Here is a 24,065-nt window from a genome sequence, read left to right on the forward strand (position 1 = left end):
CTGCTTTAGACAGGAATGGGGCTGGAAGAAAGGCAGCCAGTATAGACAATGGTGTTATTTATCTGAATTAAAAGGTAAGGGACCTCTTGAAACCAGGGGGTACCAATGTTATGCTTAGCAAATGCTCTTGCTTCTACTTCTATAGGCTATAGGAAGGAACTGTATAATGTGTAATGTAAAACACATCAACCAGTGGTTTCTTACTGTTCACTGTCAAGTACAATATACTTATAATGAAGAATTGTTACCATATGAGAATTGTGCTTTGGAACAAATGTCTGTGACATCCTCATGCCAGTGTCTTAAAGATTTAAGGTGTTAGACAGTGCCCAAAAGCAAATTTCTCCTTCTTGGCCTCACTCTATAGTAGTTAAAGAAATGAGACTGTCAGGTGTGATGAACTTTGTATCTCACTGCTGTGAGCTACTAAAATTTTAAGATCTGGGTGGCAATTTTCATGGTTTTCAAAAAAGAAAATAAATATACAAGAATCTAACATCAAGGTGATGACAATCTTAGGTTAAACAAGATAACTGTTTCCTCTGATATGGAAGTCAATTTTTAGTGTACGCCTAGAAAGAACCAGATTGAGATATAACAGAAAATACTCTTTTAGTAAATGTTTCTAAGCTACATATTTGATTATGTCATTTGCTGGCTCAAAATCTTTCAAATGCTTCCCAAAAATAACATTGAAATAAAATCCAAACATTGTGGAATAGCATATACAGCCTTTTATGATCAAGGACCTTGTTATACTTTCAACAAAACCTCTTTGGTCATGCCAGAATGCTGCCAGTTCCTAATTTGTTTCTTCTCTGTTGTTCTCTTTGCCTGGGTTCCCCCTTCCTAGCTCTCTGCCCCAAACTTGCACTCACTTTCTCCTCAATATTTACTTCTAGTTTTCTTTCTCAGGGAGATGTTCTCTGACTCCATTCTATCCTACTCCTGTTCTTTAACCAGAGTCCTCGTCCCAAGTATCAGCTTACTCATCTGTTCCTCCAGTCAGACTCTGAGTACTCTGAGGTTTGGGGATCACACCCTCCACCATCTTCTCAAAGCACCTGCGGTCCTACCTGGAATTTAATAAACACTCAAAAAATTTGTCATGAAGTTTGTCTCTATGCTAGTTCTTTAACTTTCTTTGTACAGACAACTACAGAACTGAATTGACTGAAATTGAATTGTTGTCATTTGCAACTTTTTAAAATTTTAGATTAAATACTTTAAAATACAAGCACCATTCCATGCAGATTATTATTTGCTTGGTACTTTGCTTAAACCAGCCTATATTTACTCACTTAAGTACGCTGCAAAATGGGTTGTACTTTAAAGCTGAAATAAGCTCAGAGTATTAAGTAAGTTCAAAAGTCCACAACCAAACCATGGTTCACAGTTCTACCTCAATTCATAACACTGATATATAGAAAGAGACTATTATATGAATGTAAGGTTTGACTAATAATATCATATCTGAAGTTGCAATTTGTACTTTGAAAATCAAATTATAGATGAAGTTGTTCTGACCTATTCAGATGGAGACAATGATTTTATATTTTATTCTTTTATCAGGCCTGATAAGATAAGAGCTTTAAAATTAAACCTTGGCTTCACTTAAAGAATATATCTGTTTTGGGGTTAGGAATGTAGGTCAGTGGTAAAGCACTTGCCTAGCATGTGCAAGGTCCTAAGTTCAATTTCCAGCACTGCAAAAACATCTGTTTTGTAAGTTTTTAAATGTACTAAATTCTAAACTGAGTAAGGATTGACTCACTCACTGGAAGTTATAGAATATTGAAAGATATACTAAAATTTATTGAGGAGAGGACTAAATGAAGAGGAAAAACAAGAGAGCAAGAGAAATGGGTTCTATAACTGATAGCACAACTGAGCAGCAAAAAGCATTTAAATAAAACTGTACATCTTCATTTCACATTTCTATTTTAAATGAAAATGGCATCATATTTTCATCACACAAAATGACCAACAGGAGAAAGACAGTACTGTGTATTTTGGCTTTCCCAAAGCCTACAAAAAAGGGGGGATTCTTTTTTTTAACACTATTCATATATTAAGAAGAGTCTTAAAGCTAGAAAATAATGTAACTCTTGATCAATGGCTGTTGTAATTTCAGGCCTCATCAACCAGGCTTCTTATTCTTATCATTCTAGCAGTTTCTCCTAAAGGCTACTACAGATTAAGTCAATTAAACTGTGAAAAGATTCACATAACTCCTTTGTGGTTTCTTAGTATTCATGTAAAAATGAACAGAATTAGCACTCAAAAATAAGAAAGTTCTGGATTCTTGGACCTTTCCTACATTTCACCTCTAACCCATAGGGAAACTCTTTGGATGGTATGATTTTTTTCTAACTGTGTCAAGCACTGAACAGTGCTAACCTGTCATTTTGAATTATCTAAATAAAGCATGATAGATTGTTAAAGTACTCTCTTGGTTGTATCTGTTAAAGGCTATTTAAAATCCAAGGTTACTCAGGGAAGATCAGAACTGAAAATTCATTGGTTCTTTTAGGCTAAATCAACAAATACAATTGTCATACCCTCAAGTTCAATCTGTATGGCCTTAAATTCCAATTGCAATTCAGAACCACAGCCAAACAATTAATATAAGGTTAGAAAGTTTCTTTGAGAAACATAACATAAAATCAATGCCATGGGTGGAGTGTCCTCAAATTGGCAATTTGGTAGGAGTCAGGTAACCAAAAAGTTTTAACTCCTCTGTAAACCCACAGAATATTTTCAGATAATCCTATATGAACTTCAGTGCAATGGATATGCATTAACATAGTAATTAGAAGGATACTTAATTAGAAAGCCAGATAAGAACAGTGATCAAGAAGTACTGACCTGATAAATAGCACCATAGGAAGTACTACTTCCTACCCTTCCTCACCCCAATGAGTTTAGAGAGGCAATACAGCCCATGGGAACAGAAGGTGTAAAGCACAAATTCTCAGTGCCTAACAAAGTGTTTGCCATTTAGTGGGTGGTTAATAAATACTTTATTGGTAAATGAACAAAGATAATAGCTACTATTTCTATGCATATTATATCACCTCACTTATCCTTTATTATGGCCCAAATAAGGCAGGATTAGTAGTCCCATTTTATAAGTGAGGAAATAGACTATACTGGTTAAATTATTTGAACAATGTTTATTATAACTACTGAGAAGTTGAACTGAGATTTGAATTCAAGATGCTCTGATTCAAAGTCCTGGCTCTATGCTAAATACAACACTATGCTATAAATAAAATTCCTATTCTGTTTAACACAATTGCTAGTCTTGTGAGGGAAGAATAATGTCCAAAATTATATAGTGCTTGTCTCCAATGAAACTGTCAAAATGTTTACAATGATAGCATTCTATTTTATTCAAGCTGTACTAATCTTCTAAGAATCGGACAGTTGCAAAGGAGCTCCTATTGACACCTTCAATCTACACGCCTAAAAATTATTAGCCAAAGAGCATAATCATTTATGACTAGAAGTTAAAAGCAAACACCAGCAATGTTTTAGTCAACTGATCTATTATACAACCTCATATAAAATATAACTCTGTTACAATACTGAGGTAAAAAATGAAAACAGATAAAATTAATTTTAGCTAAGCTAAAACTTATGTGTAAATTGGGCTACTGCACTCACATACATACTTTAGAGTGCTTTTTCTATAAGGATGTTATATACATTTAACATTATAAGTTTCTTATGGCAGAAGAAACACAGAGCCAACTGCAGAAGACACTTTGACTCTTCTCTAGAGTGTAAGGAATATGGGTAGCTGAGGTATGGAAAAGGTACATAAAGGCAGCATATGCAGATAGGATTCTTGACTGAGGAACCATTCTCATTGTCAAAAAGCTATAGCCTGTCTGGGAAATAGCATCATTAAAAAAAGTCACTGAAGTGAATAACCAAGCAGGGTGCCTCCCATACAGGCTTCTCTCTATATACATATTTTTAAATGTTTTTAGCAACTTTTTTCTTTTCCCTCATCAGCATCTGTAACCCTGTGGAGAGAGTGGCATTTAAAAAGACACAGTAGTGGTTAATACATAGAAGCAGTTGAAAGGGATTTAAGCTAGAGCTTCCTAGAATGGTAAAGCACTACTGCTTTGGCTTAAGACAAGATTCCAAGTCAGAGCAGCTGGAAACAGCTTAATTTAACCAGCTGGGAATCTACTTTTCAAAGAACCTCAAACAACCTGTAGAAGCCATCTTTGATTTCTAAAGATTAGTCATAAGTATCATTAGAAGTAGTTTTAAAATAAAATATGAATTATAAGAACTAAAACTAAATTTAACGATGTATAGATGATCACAGGGAAGTGTAAGGCCAGACACACAAAAGGCCACTCACTCTAATCATGTAACAGTTGTGTGTTTTTTTGTTAACCCAGTTTATATCACTGTGTGTTTTTGTCTTTATAGTGTCTGGATTTTTCAACTGACAAAAAATATAAAAGTAGTACATAATAATGGAATACCAATGTCTGAAACATGTGTACACTGCATAATGCTTAAATCAGGTTAAACATTTTTCTCCTGAAACAAACATTTCTCTCTTTTTTTTTTTTGTGGTGAAAACTGTTAGGTCCCTGGCCTCCTTGGGGCAGATGGAAATTCTAGGGGCTATCATTGAAACCAGGTCCCCTGGCCCATAATTGCTTGCAAAATCCCCCTGCTTGCAAAACTGCAGAAAATTTCCTGCTTTTCAACTAGCTATAGGTATGGAGCTGTTCCACCTGGTGATCATTGACAAACAGGGTCTAATGATCTAGCTGTTCTCTGAAACAGACACCCTCCCCTCTTTGATGGATGGTCCCTCCTATAAAACCCACAACCCAATATACCTGGGCTGCTACACTCTGAACCGGAGAGTCAGTCCAGCAGTCTGACCCCCAATAAATCTTTCTTTTCTACACGTGGTGCAGTCTCTGTTTGGCAGTTCCTTACAAAAACTTTTAAATTCTTTCCTCTAGCTTTTTGGAATAAATAGTATGTAACTGTTATCTGTAGTCACCATGTTGTGTCATAGAACCCCCACATCACCCCATATTTTAAACACAAAATCTTAGGGTTTGCAGTAAGTTGCTTTAAGTCCTACATCCTATACTCAGCAGAACAGACAATGAAGATACCTATAAATCACACATTTAAACAAGAACACTTCAAAATTACCCAAATGGAAAAAAAAATTACAGAAACAAAAAGCATGATTTTTCCAAGCTGGAAATTATTAGTGGTCATATACTTATCCACATTTTAAAAAATTGTTAGAATAAAGCTGGGAACAGTGGCTCATGCCTGTAACCCTAGCTACATGGGCGGGAGAGGTTAGGAGGATGGTGGTTTGAGACCAGCCCAGGCAAAGTTAATGAGACTCCATTTCAACAATAAACTGAGCACATCTGTAGCACCAGCTCTGAAGGAGGCCATAGGTAGTAGGACAGTGGTCCGAGGCCTGACCTGGGCAAAAAACACCAAGACCCTACTTGCAAAGTAATCAAAAGCAAAAAGTGCTGGGGGCATGGCTCAAGTCATCCTTCTAGTTAGCATGAGAACCTAAGTTCAAACCCCAATACCACCAAAAACAAAGTTAGAATAAAAATAAAATATTCATAGAATTAAAAAATGCAAATTTCCAAGATCTTCTAAAAATTTATTATTTTTTTTAGTGGAGAACAGCAGTAGATTCTTGTATTTAAATTACCCAATATTTAGCACCCCCATTTCCCTTTCCCTAAAAAGCATAAAAGAGGGGCTAAGGAAGTTTCTTGGTGGTAGAGCCCATGCTCAGTGTTCACAAAAGCTCTGATTTGATTTCCATACCACAAAAAAAAAGTGTGTGTGGGGGGGTGGGGGTGCTGCTCACTTATGGCTACACTTGCTCTAGTCTTGGCAGTATTTATTTCCGTTGGTCTCTAGATATAGTTAATCATTTCCCCCTTTATAAGGCTGGGAAAAAAGGTATTAGGGTTCCATCTGACAGGTACTGTTACCTTCTTTACACGGGTTAACAGAGTGGCTGCTTTTCCATCAGCTGGTCCTTATTTGCATCCTCCAGCGATATGTTAATTTGGCATTGAGCATCAGGCCCACTCTAACAATAAAGAGACCACCCCACAGTATATTAAAAGGTTCACATCGATGTATGCAATTTAAGCACCCATGCAGATAATTAACCAGACACATTACCAGTGTGAGCTGCTAATTTGGAATGAGACACAAAAGACTGGAATGTGTGTAGAGGAAAAAAAAAAAAAACCCTTAAAATTAAAATGACTACATAATGAAAACTGCTTCATGCTGTGTCTACTGTTTTCATGTAAACTTAATATAACTGTAAATATATTTTAATGAACAGTAGAAAGAGGCAATTACAAAGAGCAAAGGAGGGCAGCACAACAGTGAAACATCATCAGAATAGCTCTTTGCCTTCATATTAAAAGTGCTGCCTGAAGACAGAGGATGAATTATAACTTCATAATTTCAGGGGGAAAATGTTTTCTATATTAAAGATGCTATACCTATTTGCCAACCAGCTGGCAACGAAAACAGAACACCCATGAAAAAGTGTGTGTGTGTGTGTGTGTGTGTGTGTGTGTGTGTGTGTGTGTATAGGCGCGGGTGGGGAGAGGGAATCCTAATTAACAGACAGAAAAGAAGAAATTCAGTGTAAAAGTATCTTACTAGCTTTTCTCTTCTTTTGTTGAAATAGCTTTCTCTTCCCTGAAGTTTTCCCTACAGCATGAATGAGTTCTCAATATTTTTAAGCATCGATATCATTGTAGATAATCACACTCAAAAATATGTGGAAGTTTGAGTGTCTTCATTCAAATGCTGCCTGTATCTTGGAACAACTGAAGAATAGATTTAGAACTGTAAAATGAATGTAATAAATTTTGTGACTCAAAACTTTTAGAAAAGGAAGGCAAGACTTTTGACAGTGATAGGTTTTGTTATTGGTATTATAACTCAGGTGGAAGGAAAGGAGGCTACACCGCTGGAAAACTTCCACTGACTGTGAAGGCAGCCTTGAGCCTGGGAGCACTGGGGGTGGATGGTGAAGGATGTTCTTGTGAAACAACCTAAAAGTTTAGCCCATGACTATCCTGTGAGCCTTAATTCTTTAAGAGAGGCCTGAGTTTTGATAAATACTGGAGGATAAATAATGCACACTAACTTTAAATGGAATGGAAGGGTGTTTTGTAAAGTTAGGGTCATTAGATGAGCATTATTTAATGCGTCTCCTAGTTTGCATATTGAACAGATTCTACACCTACTTTTCAATGTTAAATGAACACTCTGGGTTTGGTTAAAAGGTGAATAACAGCATCAATTATTTTCCTTGCTGTATGGTTATAAAGACAATTATTACAAATCCACACATTAAATTGGAATACGGGATACCAGGCAGACATTTTAAATGATATGGGTACAGTGTTATTAAGAATTCTAATTACTCAGTGATGCAATTGACTGGCAAAACACAGTGGGCTGCTGGCTTGAGGTGAGTCACCCATTGTACACATCTCCAGCTCCTAGAAACAATCCCTCTGCAATTCAGCTCATCAATACTATGAAATGTATAGCCACAGAATTACAGAATATGGAGAAGAGATAAGATTTATAAATGAGCTAGTATAAATCTTTTGCTAAAATGAAGAAACCAACTCTGGTCCAAGTGGGCAAAATAACCCAGGGATTCCAGTCAGTCAGTTCACTGTTTTCCCATTCTTTCACAATGCCTTCCACGTAACAGTTTGAGCACAATAATATATACATATACATATATATATAATACATATAATATATTATTATATTATAGTAATTAATAAATGTTGCTGCTTATCAATTATAACATATTACACATTACATAATATATTATATATTATTTAATACACATAATACATATATATGTATACATATAGAAATTACTTTAATTTTTTTTCACTTTCATTAACATTTTCTTTGAATCTTCTTTTTGTCCAACTTGGAAGTCTTTCTGCCAGTCTATTTTATAGATATAATTTCAATGTAGTATATTTAGGAATGCCAATAATTTATTTAGCCATAATTTTCCTTAAATCTTGAATTGTCTAACATTTTGAAGTCAGGCAATCATAACTTAAAAATCCAGATTTCTGCTACCTTTTAAAACATTCTGAAGCTCTGACAATAATGGGCCCATTGGGCATATTTCTTTTTCAAATTTCTCTTTTTTATTAGCATATATTATTTATACAATTGCAATTTTCCATACATGCATATAAGACTAACAACAAGTAATTTTAAAAGGACTAAAATAAGGTGCTTATTTTGATATTTCCTTAACATGAGAACAGTGAACTGCACTTGATTCATTTTGTATAATTTTTCTTAACAATTAGGGCCATAATGGCATTTCCATGCTATTTTAATTTCTTACACATTCCCTTCAAAATAGGTAAGCTAAAGCAGATCTTAAAAGCTTATATCCCTTCTAGCTATTTTCATTAATTCTTAACCAAAGGTAAATACTGCAAATTTCAGAAGAAATGTTTTTAAAGCATAAAAACCAAAGAATATGATTTGCTGAATAAAACTCAGAAAAGGCAGTCAAAGAATGATCTTTTAATCCAGAATTCTTTTACAAGAATTTACTGAAGGGCAAAAAAGGGAATGTTGATATCAAAGGGTATTAACTGTGATTTGCTTATTCCATTTTTATACAAACCCAGTCCTTCGAGTTAGGTTCCTGTGTAATATGCCCCTTTCATCAAATGACTTAAGACTATTAACAACTGCTCTTTCAGGACTTGGTCCATGGAGATTTCCATGAATTGCTTTTAACAGTTCTAAGTACATATTACAATTGTTTATTATAAAAGCGACTAGAAATCAGTTGCTATGTGCCTTGCATCAGACTAATGAATATTAGGATGCACAGAGAAAGGTCCATCAGTCTGCATGATTATGTAGGGACAGGACATCAAAACAGATCCCTTCTAGTGCAAAGCAAAGCACTCAGTCATTCTGGATAGTCAAGCATGGGACAGTGATGCTGAGCATCAGTGAAAAATATCAGGCTTAAAATATACAGCAATTTTCAGAGTTAACTCATCTTCAAGAATACCAAAGAACAACATGAAAGGAAGATCTCAAGCCCTAATGATAGTAAACTTCTATGGGTAGAAAAGATGTTTATTCTAGAACCTCCATGAACCTCCATGATGTTTATTCTAGAGCATCCAAGAAAGGCACTTAGTTGAGGTTTATCGATTGCTCCTAACATGATATTGAGACTCATTACACTGATTAAACTAATTTCTGTAACTCAACAATTACTTGAATAAATGAGAAACCATATGGTATAGTAGAAATAATTATGGATTTGGAACCAGACAATGTAAGGTTCAATCTTGGTGTGGTTATCAACTAGTTGTGTTTGCCTGAGCAAGTTAATAAATCTTTCTGAGTGTCAGACTTCTTATCTGTAAAACTGGAAAAGCAATATTCACTTTTCAGAGACATTAGGATAAGTTGAAATGATATGTCCACATCACTTAATACAGCATCTAGGACCAGCGAGTACTCAGTGAATAGAATCACTGTACTCTTTGGGCAGAATTGTGAACTTAAAAAACAATTAACATGAGAGTATCAATAATCCAAATTTTCATGCTTTGTGTAATAAAAGCTTTCTCACCTGGACACAATATATATGACAACAGGAATATTTATAAATTCAGTGACAATGACTGATAAATATGCTCTGTAACAGACTAAAAACTGGTGATAAACCATCAGAACTACATGATGCCAATGAATATTTTGTTTGTGCTTTTTTGAGGCAAGATCTTCCTTGCTATGTAACCTAGGCTAGCCTGGAAACTGCAATCTGCTTGCTTCGGCCTCCTAGAGTGATGAGATTACAGACATGTGTCACCACACTCAGACTACTGTTCTTTTTGTGAAAAAAAATCTACCTTTTTATTAATCAGTTGTAAAATGTTTACACAACTACACTTAATACACATTTTCTATACCCTTCTTACTGTGGGCCCATTATCCTTACCAGTAACTTCCAGTGGATGAAGGCATATTGCATCCAAAAAGCAACATATGATGGACAGTATCCATGCTGGCACGAGGTTTGAAGTCAACTGTTATGAGAAAATGATACATGAATGTGATTATAAGTTACACTTCTGTGCTCAAATGTCATAAGACACTACATCTTTGAACAGTATGAATACCTATATAACAAAGATGTTTGATGCTCTAATGATAGAACGTCCAGGTGATATAAGTTATCTTATTCTTTATGATGTGCATGACTTGATAATTTGATTTAGTACGATAGTAGAATATTCTATAGTAAAAAGAGAAAATAATAAACAGGCTGAATACTACACACGTGCACATAACATTTTTAAATGGAAGATCCCTTTTAAAGTGATGAGAACATTGTATAGGTATAAAAATGAAAGCTCCAGGCTATGTATTCACGATGTATCTCCTTCTGGGTTTCAGTAAGAGTACTGCGCACCATAAAACATTGCACAACAGCGCAATGAAATAGAAATCAGTGAGTGCTCAAAACATGAGCAAAAGGATTCGTGACACACATGTATTACCTTAAAATAACAATAGCAGATACATGGATACATATAGAAAAATGATTTACCAGGAAAACAAAATATAAATGGAAAACGTATCTTTATGAAAGTACAGAAGATATGAAGTTATATCCTAGTGTACTCATTATGACCTTAGTGTATTTGTTAAAAGGATACTGAAACTTAAGTAGTGTCATTTTGCTTTTTTCTCCTAACAATATAAGTTGAAAGATATAAAAATAAGCAAAAGTCAGCATAGAGATAAAACAGATAAATTTTTTGAATTATATTATCTATGGATGATAGGAGCTTGAGCTCTCTTTCCTAGTATTGGTTTGTCATTCCCATTATCCTCCCTCAAAATGTTGCCTAGCATTTTATGTGTCAACTGTGTATACAAAAATGCTAAATAGTCTAAAATGAGCATAAGTCTCAGGTGTGTGGAAAACTGCATCTTTTAGCTATTTCGGTGTGTCTGGTTGACAAACAATAAAACATCATTTGTTGCTAGAATATGCATCTGAGACACAAATATTTATCAAGTTAAAAAACGGTCTACATCAAACGATAGCACAGGAATCACAAAGCAGGATTGAACAGAAAACAAAGGGCACTTACTGTGTGCCGCTTTGATTTATAACTTGCAGAGGACATAAAAACCTTTCATTTACTACACTGAAAGTAAGAACTTAGAGACTAAAAACCAAATCTTGAGGTTTTCATACTACCATTTAAAAAACTAACAAAGAGTGGATGGCTAGAAAGTGGACCTGATATATCTTGAGGTTTTGTTTTCTATCAGGAAAGAATATAGTAGAACTAGGAGATTGAAGATGCTTTGGAATGAAAGAATCAATTGGAAGTTGCAACAGTTCATAATTCAGAGAAAATCATATTGTTACAAAGCCTAAGTGTGCTATTGAGAGAAATAGAAGGAAAAAAAAGGGATTTCATCTCCACAGGCCATTCTCAAGTTGAGTACCACACTTCTTTCTCCCTTCCAGAATTCTCCCAGGGTCCTTTCTGGCAGAAGGAAAACTGAAAAAGCCCTGAGGTATAAGTAACTGTATTTATTTGTCTTTTATTCACCTTAAATTTATTTTGGTATAGGATAAAATTTATAATCTTAATCCGTCTTATCAAATTTCTTGTGTCACTGTACATACAGCAGTAACCTGTTTTGACTGTATTTCCCTCCCATCTTCATTTCTCCTTAATATCACTCTACCAGTTCTTGAGGGACTGCCAGACAAGAGGCTGACTTCTGTGCTTTTTCATAATCTGTGTACATGAGGACATGGCTTTGTCCTCTTACGTTACCTTACTGTAAGAAAACAGATTTCCTAGCACTGGATTTCAGTAATAAACCAACAGGCCCACATGCAGTTTATTCCCAGAACAATTCTGAATTTCAGGCATCGCCTAAAAATTCAGGTGGAGCCATGTGGAACTGTATAAGTCTGATTCAAGAAAGCAGTCAGAGAAATATCTATTTGGGAACTCAAAGATTAAACCTGGAAACTGTGAGGGTTGACAAGAGCAGCAAAGATAAAGCAGGAAACACTGAGAAGGTTCAGGATAGAGGGATCAGGAAAAGTCCTAAACTATCAGGATTAGTTCTAAAGACACCAATAGTGTCTTTTTTATGTTGATGTTATGTGATGCTGCTGTGAGACAAGGCAAAAAACTTTTTGGGAAAAGAGTGGGCCACTGGTGACTTTATGAAATTAAATAACAATAAGCAAAAGAGCCATGTAAGAAATCTGTCAGGAGAGGGCTTGATTGTAAAAGGACCTGTGTGACTTTTCATTAGGTGACTGGGAAGTAGAAAAGAAGTCTGGTAGAGATGAACCAATTTGGGTTGTAATACACATGTGCTTGGAAGCAACACTAGGAATCTCCCTGTATAGCTATCTTTATCCCAAACTATTATTGTTTATGTCTTCTCTTCAACAAAATTGGAGAAGAGGGCAGAACAAGTTCTGCCTAGAAATGAGGGGGAGAGGAAGTGTGCAGGGGCAGGGGGGAGAGATGGCTCAAACAATGTATGCACATATGAATAAATGAATAAATAAACCAAAAAAAAAAAAAAAGAGTTGCCTCTCACAAAAACCTCATTCTTACTGACTTATACATTCCTCCATAAACTTAAGCTCTAATTTAAATGCTAAATAAATTTTTGGTACAAGGTAAAAACAAGCCATTAGCCATTTTTTTTATAAACTAAAGAAAAAGCATAATATCTAAGTATTTATATAATGATAGCTAAAAAGTGCAACTCATTGCGAGCCAAAATGAAAAATACCTCCAGCAAAATAGTCCAATCAAAATGTAAATCTAAAACAAACAGTAGATGCCTTAAAATAATGCAGTGCTTAGAAGATTTCATTGAAAGGACTGCTGCCAGTGTAAGAAGGGGCCAAATGGGAAAAGATTAGCCCAACAAGTTCATTTCCTGGGTTTGTTCCATTCCTACTTTTCATAGCAATAATAATAAGGCTCCACCCTTGTGAATAAGAATAAGGTCCAATGAACACAAGATATACATATAACTTTGTAGGAAATTTCAACAAAACACAAAACAGCATTTAGAAAATAAAATCACATCTTAAAAGAAATTCTTCTTTTCTTTTTCTTCAATGATACCCCAAAGAAATAAACAATCCAAGGGGAAGAGAGCTAGCAGATAATGAAAATGACTACATTTAAGTGTATGATTCTGACAGGCAGAATAAACAAAAGCAGCCTTGGAAAGGTGACAAATAGCTCAAAACATAGCCTTGGGAGAACGCAAGGGAATATTATATCCGATAAGATTAAAAGTACCACCAATACTTCCACCTGAGTAATAAGATAGCAGGAGCTTAAGTGGAAATGGTACTTCTGTCTCAATAGGTGCTAACAGCTCAGATCACCTGAGGGAGAAGATAAGAGAAGACTGTATAGGTAAGTGCTGGGAACTAAGTGCCTTTGAAGGACAAAAACTCCAGAAATAGTGACAGAGACACACTAATTAAAGGAAATATAATGACATGGAAAATGCACAGGTTGTAAGATTTCTCAAAGGATAATGTCATCTGAAATGAAAGACTTAAAAGTATGTGTGTGGACAATGTACTGAGCAGAGATAACTAGGTCTATTTTCTGGAGTGCTAAGCAAAATTTTTTCTAACTTAGATTGTTTGGAATTTATGGCCTCTTTTAGCTAATATCAGCCTACAATCAGGGCCATAAAATTTTCTAAGAATGTGACCTACGAAGAGTTTCATTTAACACTTTGCTTTCTCTCCATTTTTTCTTTCCATGTGGATATCCAGGTCTAGGTCTACATGTCAAATTTTGATCTATCTGCTAGACTCAGGATGTGGAAAGATTGTGAGGAATGCACAAAGCCAAGAGGAGCAACCAGCAATTTTGAAGATGAACATATATAGACAATCCTAAAAATAATTGGAAATGCCTACAACACCCTTTTTAGCTAATAATATGCATTAGAAGAATACCACTGATCATTGATTATTAACCTATTGAACGAAACAAAATATCTAACTTGCAAATTCAACTTTGGATGTCCAGAACTTTGGCATTCCAAAATTGTTACATACATGTGTCATTAGAGATCATCATTTCTTACTTTGTTTCTTTTTCCCTTCTAGTGGAATCACATTAGACACAATAAATGGCTTATCTCATAGACTGGATATTTTTATATGTTGCTAAATAATTTTCTTCAATTGCATTTTTCAGTGTGAACTGTGTATTAGAATTACCTACGGAGGAGGGCTTGGGGTGTGGCTCAGTGGTGCTGGGCTTCCTTGCCCATGGCCCGAGGCTGGACATGTAGTACCACAACCAAACCAAGTCAAACCAAACCAAATCAAACCAAACAAAACACTAAGAAAAAACCTTAAGGGCTGAGCATGTTGCTCAGTGTTAGAACACTTGATAAGTATGTGCAAGGCATTGAGTTTGAGTTCTAGCACCACTGAATAAGTAAGTGAGTACAGTAGTAAATAAATAGGTAAATAAATAAATAAATAAGTGAATGAATGAATGGATAAACAAAACAAATGAAATGTCCTAGGGTCAGTCCTAGATCAGTCCTTCCCGTTCCCTACATCGATGTCTCAATCAGATCTCCAGAGGTCACTGAGGCAAATGTGTCTTTCAAACATTTCATGGGTGATTCTGACTACCACCAGTAATTTTAGTGGCATAACATTCTATTGTCTGAGCATGCTCAGATTTAGGTCAACTAATCTAAGCTAACTTGTGATTGGATTGGTCTTTCAAATGCATAGGGCAAACAGGAAAGACAAGATTTCTCTGAAAATAAATTTATAAAAAGTTTTTGAAAATAAAAATTAATTGATGTTTTAGAATTACTTTCATAAAAAAAGATCAATTGAGCTCTTTATTAGAAGATGTAATGTTAGCTAGATGACCTAAAATTCTTTTAGGGCTGAAGTCTAAGGTAGACATACAAATGGAGCCTCTTGTGACTATATTTATGTCTGTGATAAAGAGCTGGTATCATCAATATTGCTAGAATTCAAGAGAGAACTGGGGTACTGGGGAGGAGTAAGGTTCAAGAAACAATAATCTAAGAGAAAAAAATTATTTCTGAAAATTACAAAGTCTTAATATTTCCCCCTTAAATAATTCTTTATATCCAAAAAAATAAAGATTATGCTTCTAAAACTGCCCAGATAGTAATGCTCTAAATTGTAATTTAAGTGTAGGATATGATCAGCCTTAATGTTCACAATCTTGCAACTGGACAAAAAAAAAGGTACAGATAAATGTGAAGTTCACAGCACTACAGTCCACTTGCCAGCAAGTTAAAATCCTGCACTGATGGCATATTATATCACCTTCAGCTAGCTTCCCTCATACCACAAAGCAATTCTACATAAAGGAAAAACCTTTTGCTTGAACATTTTTAATCAGAAAGCTTAACAGAGAAATTGTCATTAACTCTTGTTAGCACAATATATATATATTTTATAGAATCTTTAGCATAGTTTCTGAGTACTTTTAGTTGCTGTTGCCAAATAAACCAAGAAATAAGACACCTGAGCAAGCGTGTACATGAACATAAATTTTGAATGAAATAATCCTTGTTTGAATAAAGGAATTTCAACACAAAGAAAGAATCAAACTTCTAGATAACAACCTGTTAAAACTGCACTTCGTGGTAGTTCCAGAACCAAATAAAGAATCAACAAATAGGCTTATCCAAGGAAAAACAGCATAGGAATCATTTAGCTCTGTTTCTATAACATCATTCCTATTCTACTCCTTATTAATTCCCTATAGAATCAACTCCATACCCCACTTCTAGCCTCTTAAGTCCATGCATAGCTCATCAATCTCCCAACTCACCACATTTACAACATGACAACCCTTTATACCCACTCTTCACTTTCATAAAGCAACCCTCCTGACTTAATAATCATACCTGCTAACACTTACTGAGAGCCTACCCCCATGCCAGGCACTCCTTTACTTTTCCCAAAGACATTAAGTCAGATCCCTTTTCCTCCCAAGTAGATGAGTCTTGAACACAGAGAGAAAGAGGTGTAGTAACTTGTCCCTGGTCATGAAGCTACAAAGTAGTGAGGCTGGGGTTTGGATGCAGAGTAGCCTGAGGTTCAGTCTTTTAACTGCAGCATCCCCCAGTGTTGTGCCCAGTGTATTCCTATATGCTTATATCCTAGGCCCCTGGAATACGCTCCACTCCTCTGTATATGCAAATAGGCCATCTTCCCAGGTCCCGATCAAATCTTGCCTACCTCTGTTATGGAATGTTCCCTAACTAGATGAGTTCACACTGATATTTTAGAATTGACAACTAAATTAGTTCTTATTGAATTGGCTGAAACGCCTATTTCAGAATTACTGTCAAAATTCCACAAATCTCCCATAACTGAAGGACATTTACACATCAAATGCAATTGAAACCTGGGCTTTGTGAATTGGCCATTTTACTAGAGAGAGGGTATTTTTACATCACTGCACTGATACAGTAAAATAGTTCCTACTCCCCCCTCTTTTACTACCCAAGAAAAGTCTGTGAGTTATTAGGAGCTATCATGTTGGGGATTTAGGTGACCGAAGGACTGAGGACATTCAAGAAATACTCTTTGAGACTCTGAGACAGAGTATAGAGCAGCAACTTTTCCTTCATGACCATGACCAAGGAAATCAGGTTTTTTGTACTCATCAAAGACCTCTAGTATAGTGTGTCTTATTTGTGCTATTGATAGTAGTCCTTTCCAAGTAGCTTTCACTAAGAAACTAGGAGAGCTTCCTATGATGCCTGCTAGAAGGTCTTTAATAGTCATCTAGGAATCTGAATAATTTTATTTTTTTCTCCTTAGTAGGAGAAAATCCTACTAAAAAGAAGGGAAAGAATACTCAGAATATTTAGGAGCAGAAAGCTGACAGAATGTTGCATGGGGTTGGGGACTCGCACATGTGCACACATATATACCCTTCTATTTCTACTGTCAAAGCCATAAAATTTACATTAGCATTACACCCTGCTAGACCTTGGCCTTATAGTAACACTATTTGGTGTAAACATGATGAAAATTAGGCTGTCCTTGCAGTTTTCAAACTATCCCCAAATCAGCTAAGCATGTACTTTGTTTAAGAAAGGTCACATTTCAAAATATTCAAATCAAAATGGGCAATTCTGTAATAGAAATTGTTCTACATTCAAGGCAGAAATTCAAGAAAATGAAAAGCAATGATCATTAGATTAATTTCACCTATTTCTAAACTCAATGACTTCTTCTCATTTGTATAGTACAATTTGATAGATAGGGACCTGCCATCATTAACTAAGGAAAAGACACATTTATTTACTGGTCATCCATGTGAGGGAAAGCAAGTGGATGAAGATGACAGTCAAATTTCTTGGCTGAGTGGGCTGCTGTCAGAGCCAATTCCTCTGAGTGTCCATAAAACACATTTTAGACAGCACCACAGTTCAGTGGCCAAATGCAGATTTTATCTTACTTTTGCCTATTCCAATTCTCTAATTTTGTATTAAAGCTAAAAACAAAAGCAATGCTCTAGGAAAAGTTATTATTTTGTTTAAAATATAATTTTAAAAATCTTCATTAGAAATTACCTCAAATACCTACTTTAATTCACATTTAATATTTTAATACAAACATATAAACACATTGTACATGTTATATTCTCATATGTTAAGTATGACAGGCATTATACATGAATTCCATGATGACTGTCAGGTATTTTCTAAAAATTAAGAAGTATATCTATCAAAAATGGGTTACATAACTAATCACACAAACATAAAGCCAAAATTGTGAATAGCTCAAATGCAATTCTGACTTTTAACACAATCAAGAGAATCTGTCTTGACCTTTTGCACTTTTCTTCAAAAACTTGAAAAGTACAAGAAAAAATCCTTTTAATATGTTCTCACACTTGTATTCTTGTCTTCTAGAATTTTGCTACACTGCAACTTCCTTGAACCCACATCAGACTTCACATCCTTATTACCTACTCCTGTAATGGCACAAGAAGAATGTTATAAGTGTGTTTTAAAAACCACAATTGTTCTTTACATTAAAGCAAGAATACAATTTAAGGCAAAAAAGTAAATTGTCTACATTTGAAATGCTGCAGTAGAATGCTTCCTTAGTGTTCATTCAGCAAAGACTCTACTGTATTATATGGCATATATCCTGCTGGTATTTGAAAGTTAAAATGGCACAAATAATGAAAGCAAAAGATAAAAAAATTGTGTCTTATGGAAAGAATGAAAAACAGACTTGTTATATTTAAGGAAAAAAAAAAGAATGAACAAGTTAGGCAAGGTGGTGCATGCCTGTAATCCCAGTACTTGGGAGGTAGAGGCAGGAGGATCTCAAGTTCAAGGTCAGTATGGACTGTGCAGCAAGACCCTGTCTCAAAAAAAAAAAAAAGAAATAAAAAAAATAATGAACAATGCTTCATGTTGAACCTGATCTTTAAAAAGGCTTCACCTAATCTTATAATAAGGAAGGCATTCTGATGTCCAGAATTTGGGATAAGCCACAAAAAGGCTACAGCTTCATTCTCTATGTTATCAGAACCTCTTAGAATGAAAAAGCCAAGGCCAAGCACAAGTGGCTCAAACCTGTAGTCCTAGCTACTCAGGAGGCAGAGATGAGGAGGATCAAGGTTCAAAGTTATCTAGGGTAGAGCACATAATTAGCGTGAAAGCCTGAGTTCAAACCCCAGCACTGCCAAGAAAAGAAAGATAGAAAAAGCCTTAGTTGCCCTACAACTAAAACCTCCACTTTGAGGGTCTAGAAAATTATGTATACTCATTCAACAAACATATAACCTGTATAAGCAAACCCCTTACTTATCCCTTTATATATTGGTATTTCTCTTCAGTTTTCAATTTTTCAGTTTGAAGTTGGCTACAACTAAACTTCTGTGTCAAATCCCCTGGAGGAGAAGTCATCAAAGGACTCCCACTACAGATGGATACCCTATTTTGAACAAGTAACAAAATCTTTAGAATTTATGCAATCTTTTCAATAAAGAAAGGAAGAAATACTGAAAAAAGTTACTAATCTTAGGAAACTGTTTAAGGACCTTAAAACTTGGAGCAGTTTAATCCTGGAAGAGATCTGTATAGAAAATGAAGAAACATTTAGCACCCTGGTTCTAATGCAGCCTTTTATGGGTCTCCTGTGAATATTTTGCTGGACTAAATACATTTAATTGTACTTTTCAATTTTAAATTCTGTTAAAGTAAACACATTTATATTAGGAGAGCAGTAACACAGTCCACAATATATATTTATAGTTCTTAGAGTCATCAGCCCTGAAATCATATACTGCCACCACCACCAGAAACAAACCAGTAACTGTTAATGTGAAACCCATAATATTACTGTGACATATGACTACTGTGTTTATACAGGTGTGTAGGGTGGCCTTCTCTTCAAAGCAAGTGTGAAATGGTAGAAATTAAAGCTACCCTGAACCTGAACAAAGAAAATATACTATTAGTAAAGAAAAAAATTCATGAAACATTCCCTTTATGAATAAATATTATTTTCTCCTAGGCTGCCAAACCTGTGGCTATAAAATTTTAAAAGTTTATTGTTAACATTTTAATTATGAGTATATTCTAAATCACATTGGGAGTTACTTGGCTATAATTAAGAACTTAAATTATGTTTCTATCTTTAGTTATTTAATTCAGGACCTGGGAGCTCTGCACATCATAGATTTTTCTTGGTAATGTCCAAATATGACACAAAATAACAGTGAAGCAATGTTCAACTTCTCATGCTATGATTTTCATTCTTAGGGATTACCTATGGAGCAAATTTCATTTAGAGAGTGTTGTAATAGGTTGTATTTTTGTTGTTGTGATTGCTACAAAGTATGGGAAAATAAATGTACACAGTTTTGGCTTTGCAGGTCTATAATAAACATTCCTATGGGAAGCACATTATGAAAATTCATCCTCATACTGCCCAAAGGCTATGTGGTACACATTTTACAACCCCATAATAGCCATTTCAAAAAGACTAGTTTCAAGGGAACAAAGTACAACTTTCATTATCATCACTCTCCAAAATCAACATCTCAAACCAGAAAAGCGAGGAAGGAAGGAAGGGTTTGTATGTGTGTACAAATCCATGAATAATTTGCCAGTCATACTTCTTCCCTAAACAGTTAAAAGTCTGGCATAAGGGATGCTTAAATTAAAACAACCTACATGGAAACAGATGGTGCTTTGTCACTTTTCCTATCTGATTTAAAGCCTTAGTTGGGGAAAGACCTGTCATTTAAAAGTCTTCTTTCTCTATAATATAAATAACAGGATGTATGTTCCTTCTCTTTTTTTTTTCTTTCCTCCCTCCTTTTTTTCTTCTTTCTACCCCTACCTCCCTTGTTCCCTTCCTTCTTATCCATCCACCTGGCTGACAGGTAACATTTTACATTCTCAATGTTGATTCTAAGTGCATTCAATTTATAGCATCAACCAGCAGGTAAATAAACAGTCTGTTGAGTGAAGCAGAATTAAACATTCAGCTACAGACAGAAAGCCAATACTATACAAATGGGACCACACAGTACTGGTGACCATTGACATCTGCATGCAACTCCTTAACTACGATTACTCATGAATCTCTCCAGATACACTTTGTAATCTTGTCTCTCGGTGGCTGTCTCTAGTTTTTTTTTTTTGCATTAGGCATGATAAATGCATTTTGAAAACTGACAGTAAACAATTAATACACTCATAACCATCAAAGAGAACCTTTTGCTGATTTCATACAGCTGCTCTTCCTTCTTGCCACCCCACCCCCACATCATCAAATTAATACTTACTCACGAAAGCTTCCTCATCCACTGGCAAACGCATTGACATGCAGAAGTAGGTATCAGACTATTAAAAAAAATACAAAATCCAGATTAAAATGTTGCTAATAAGAAAAAAGCAATAACTATATCAAATGCATGATCTCAAGTACTGGTCCAGTGAAGTGAGGTTGTCTTCTGAGGGCTGGGTGGCAGGCTAGTGGACGGGATAAATATAGAATTTAGGTATCCTGAAAACTTTTTAAAGAGTTTTTGCTAATTAATTTTAGATCCTATTTATGAGACTAATTATCACTGACATTTCTTCTTTTGGCAATACTGGGGTTTGAACTCAGGGCCTCACACTTGATAGGCAGGTGCTCTACCACTTGAGTCACTCCACCAGCCCTGTTTGTGTTGGGTATTTTCGAATAGGGTCTTGCAAACTATTTGCCTGGGCTGCCTTGATCCTCCTGGTTTCTACTTCCTGAGTAGGTAGAATTATAGGCATAAGTCACTGGTACCCTGCTATGACTGATATTTCTACTATTACTGCAGTTAAAAGATAACATTAACTTAATGTATACAATTAATGCATTAGATTTGAAAAGTATGAGAATTACTTTAGACCATCTTTGCTGTTTGCAAGATTAAATTCTTAATTTCCTGCATCACATATGCCCCAAATATTAATCAGAGAAAAACAATGAATAAAGTTGGTCTTAAATATAATATTACATTTGCTTATTCTCCCTTACTTTAAAATCTTATGTACTATATTGAAAAATCAACATAATCTCAAATTATTCTTTCTTTTCTAGTTATTGGTCTCTAATCTAAATTGTCATTTTTCCACTATCAAATATATTAACATCAAGAATTTTTAGTAAGCTAGGTAGAGTGGTGCATTCCTGTAGTCCCAGCTGCTCAGGAGGCTGAGACAAGAGGATTAATTGAGCCCAAGAGTTCAAGGCTAGCCTGGGCAACATGGCAAGACCCTATTTCTAAAAGGAATAAAAATTAAAAAATAAAAGAAAATTTTAGTGATAAAAATTTTAATTTAAGGAGAATGGGCTTCTGAGGACATGTGCATTCCAGTTCCCTAATGGAAAGCTATGTGCAGTAAAACAGGCAATATGGTTGGTAATATACCCAATACCAAGACAAGCTACATTTATTTAATAATTCATACTTCTAGACTATTACTGCAAAGTGATGGAATCAATAGACTCTGGGAACATAAACAGAAATCATTTACGTTTCTTTAAATCTACTAAAAATTATAATTTAACCTAATTTTTACTTCTTTGTTGGGAAGCAAAGAGGTTCAAATATCTGTCAGACAAATATTGTAAAATTTGGAAAAATCACCAATATATGATTCAGTCTTAGTTACTATTTTTGCATATTTCATTTTTCTCAATTGAGGAAATTGCTTCATTTCTTAAAAGTCTGTAATTATTTAGGTTTAACCTTATTTTGGTAATATGAAATTGCACTAAGAAAATGTTGCACAATAAGGAGGTTAAGTCTCACAGAGGCTGGAAAAATGAATTGCATATACAAATCCTTAGAAATTTATAGGTTAATAGTGCTTAACGATCTTATAATCATAAATAAGATTGCTCATAAATATCTTCCAATCTCTATCTTACTAGTGTAATGAAACATCCTTATTCTGTTCTAAAAAATATACTTTCATTTTGATTCTTTCATTTTGATCATTCAAGCTATAAGCAGTTTGTACTAAAAGATATTTTGCAATTCCTCTGGCTGCTGTTGCTGTTATTTCTAGTGAATATACTTATCATGTGCCAAAAATGATGTCACTGTTTTACTTGTATTACCCCATTTAATAACTAAAGCAATCCTGCATGGTAGATAGATACAATTAACTCCATTTTAAGATTCTGAATGAATGACAACACATATTTGTTGGTAACTTATGAGGTACCAGTACTGTTCTAAGCACTTTACATGCATTAACTCCTTTTGTCCTCAAAACACATTCCTATAATGTGTTATAATGTCTGTGTAATTTTACAGACAAGGAGGTAAACCAGGGTTAAATTGCTTTACAAAGATGCTCCAACTAATGACAAAGACTGCTTCCTTAACCACACTCTAGACTGGCTCCTCTGAGCCCTCTTCTCAATTAGGCACCAATCCTGGCCTGTGAAAACTTCAGAGTCTTGGCATAAATTATTTTTTGCCCCTCTCCTCATACATATACACATTAAGAGAGTTGAACAAACACGAGTATAGTTTCTAACAGCTCAAGGCTGCATATCTCAGATGACTCCATCATCCCCTCTAAGAATCCTGCCTGAGAAAGTTGAATTATACCAGGAAAATTTATTGTCTGTTTCAACCAAAACCTGGGATATAATCATAGGTCCCTGAACCCCCTAGAGCAGTTAGTTTAGAAAGCTTGCAACCATAAGTCCTTTCTCTGTCCCTTTGAGATATAAATCTTCTACTACTCACATTATCTTCTAATTAAGAGGTAACTGCTCAGCTCCTGGTGCTTACTGTAACCTACACTGCTGTCTCTTGTCATAAAGACACAATAACTTTGCTTTTCCTCCCAGGAAGTGCCAATTCACAAACTCAGGTGGCCCAGTCACATTGGCCAGCCCTCTTTCATACACTCTTCAATGCTCTTCTGTCAGCACAACCCAGTCTTTAAACATTTCCTCCCTTTGGATTTGGCAAAATTCAGTTAAGTTCACACTGGATAATCTTTCCTTACAGATAATTCAAAGCGATATAAAAAATAATGACTTTAAGAATATAGAAACACAGTTTCTATATTAAAGGAGCTAAGTATGTATTTATTACAAAAAAGGATCAAATGTTGGGATGAAATGCAAATGAAAACAAAGTTCTTTTTAATTTGAACTCAGTTTTTAGTTTTAGTCTAGCTTTGATTTTATTATAATCCAGTTAGAGCTGCTTTTGGAATAGGTAACTTAGAGGGCTAAATAGATATATCAAATTTATCAAGTTGCTTCTCATAATAAAGGCAAAAACAAAACACAAAACTGATCACAATCAAGATTAAAAATAACATAAGAGTAAAGGAAG

At 35.0% G+C, this 24,065-nt stretch overlaps 1 protein-coding gene across 10 annotated transcripts in view; it reads right to left on the reverse strand.

Moving 5' to 3' along the window:
• Nucleotides 1-24,065, reverse strand: part of Pam (peptidylglycine alpha-amidating monooxygenase) — a 157,864-nt gene that overhangs the window by 98,326 nt on the left and 35,473 nt on the right. For all 10 annotated transcript variants that reach the window (XM_074077030.1, XM_020167853.2, XM_020167850.2 and 7 more), the window contains exons 3-4: nt 21,009-21,066; nt 10,085-10,172 (exon numbers count right to left, since the gene is read on the reverse strand). In XM_074077030.1, the coding sequence (XP_073933131.1) occupies nt 10,085-10,172; nt 21,009-21,066 (146 nt within the window). The remainder of the gene's footprint in view (nt 1-10,084; nt 10,173-21,008; nt 21,067-24,065) is intronic.

Source organism: Castor canadensis, chromosome 6, assembly GCF_047511655.1.
Source record: "Castor canadensis chromosome 6, mCasCan1.hap1v2, whole genome shotgun sequence".
NCBI classification, from domain to species: Eukaryota; Metazoa; Chordata; class Mammalia; order Rodentia; family Castoridae; genus Castor; species Castor canadensis.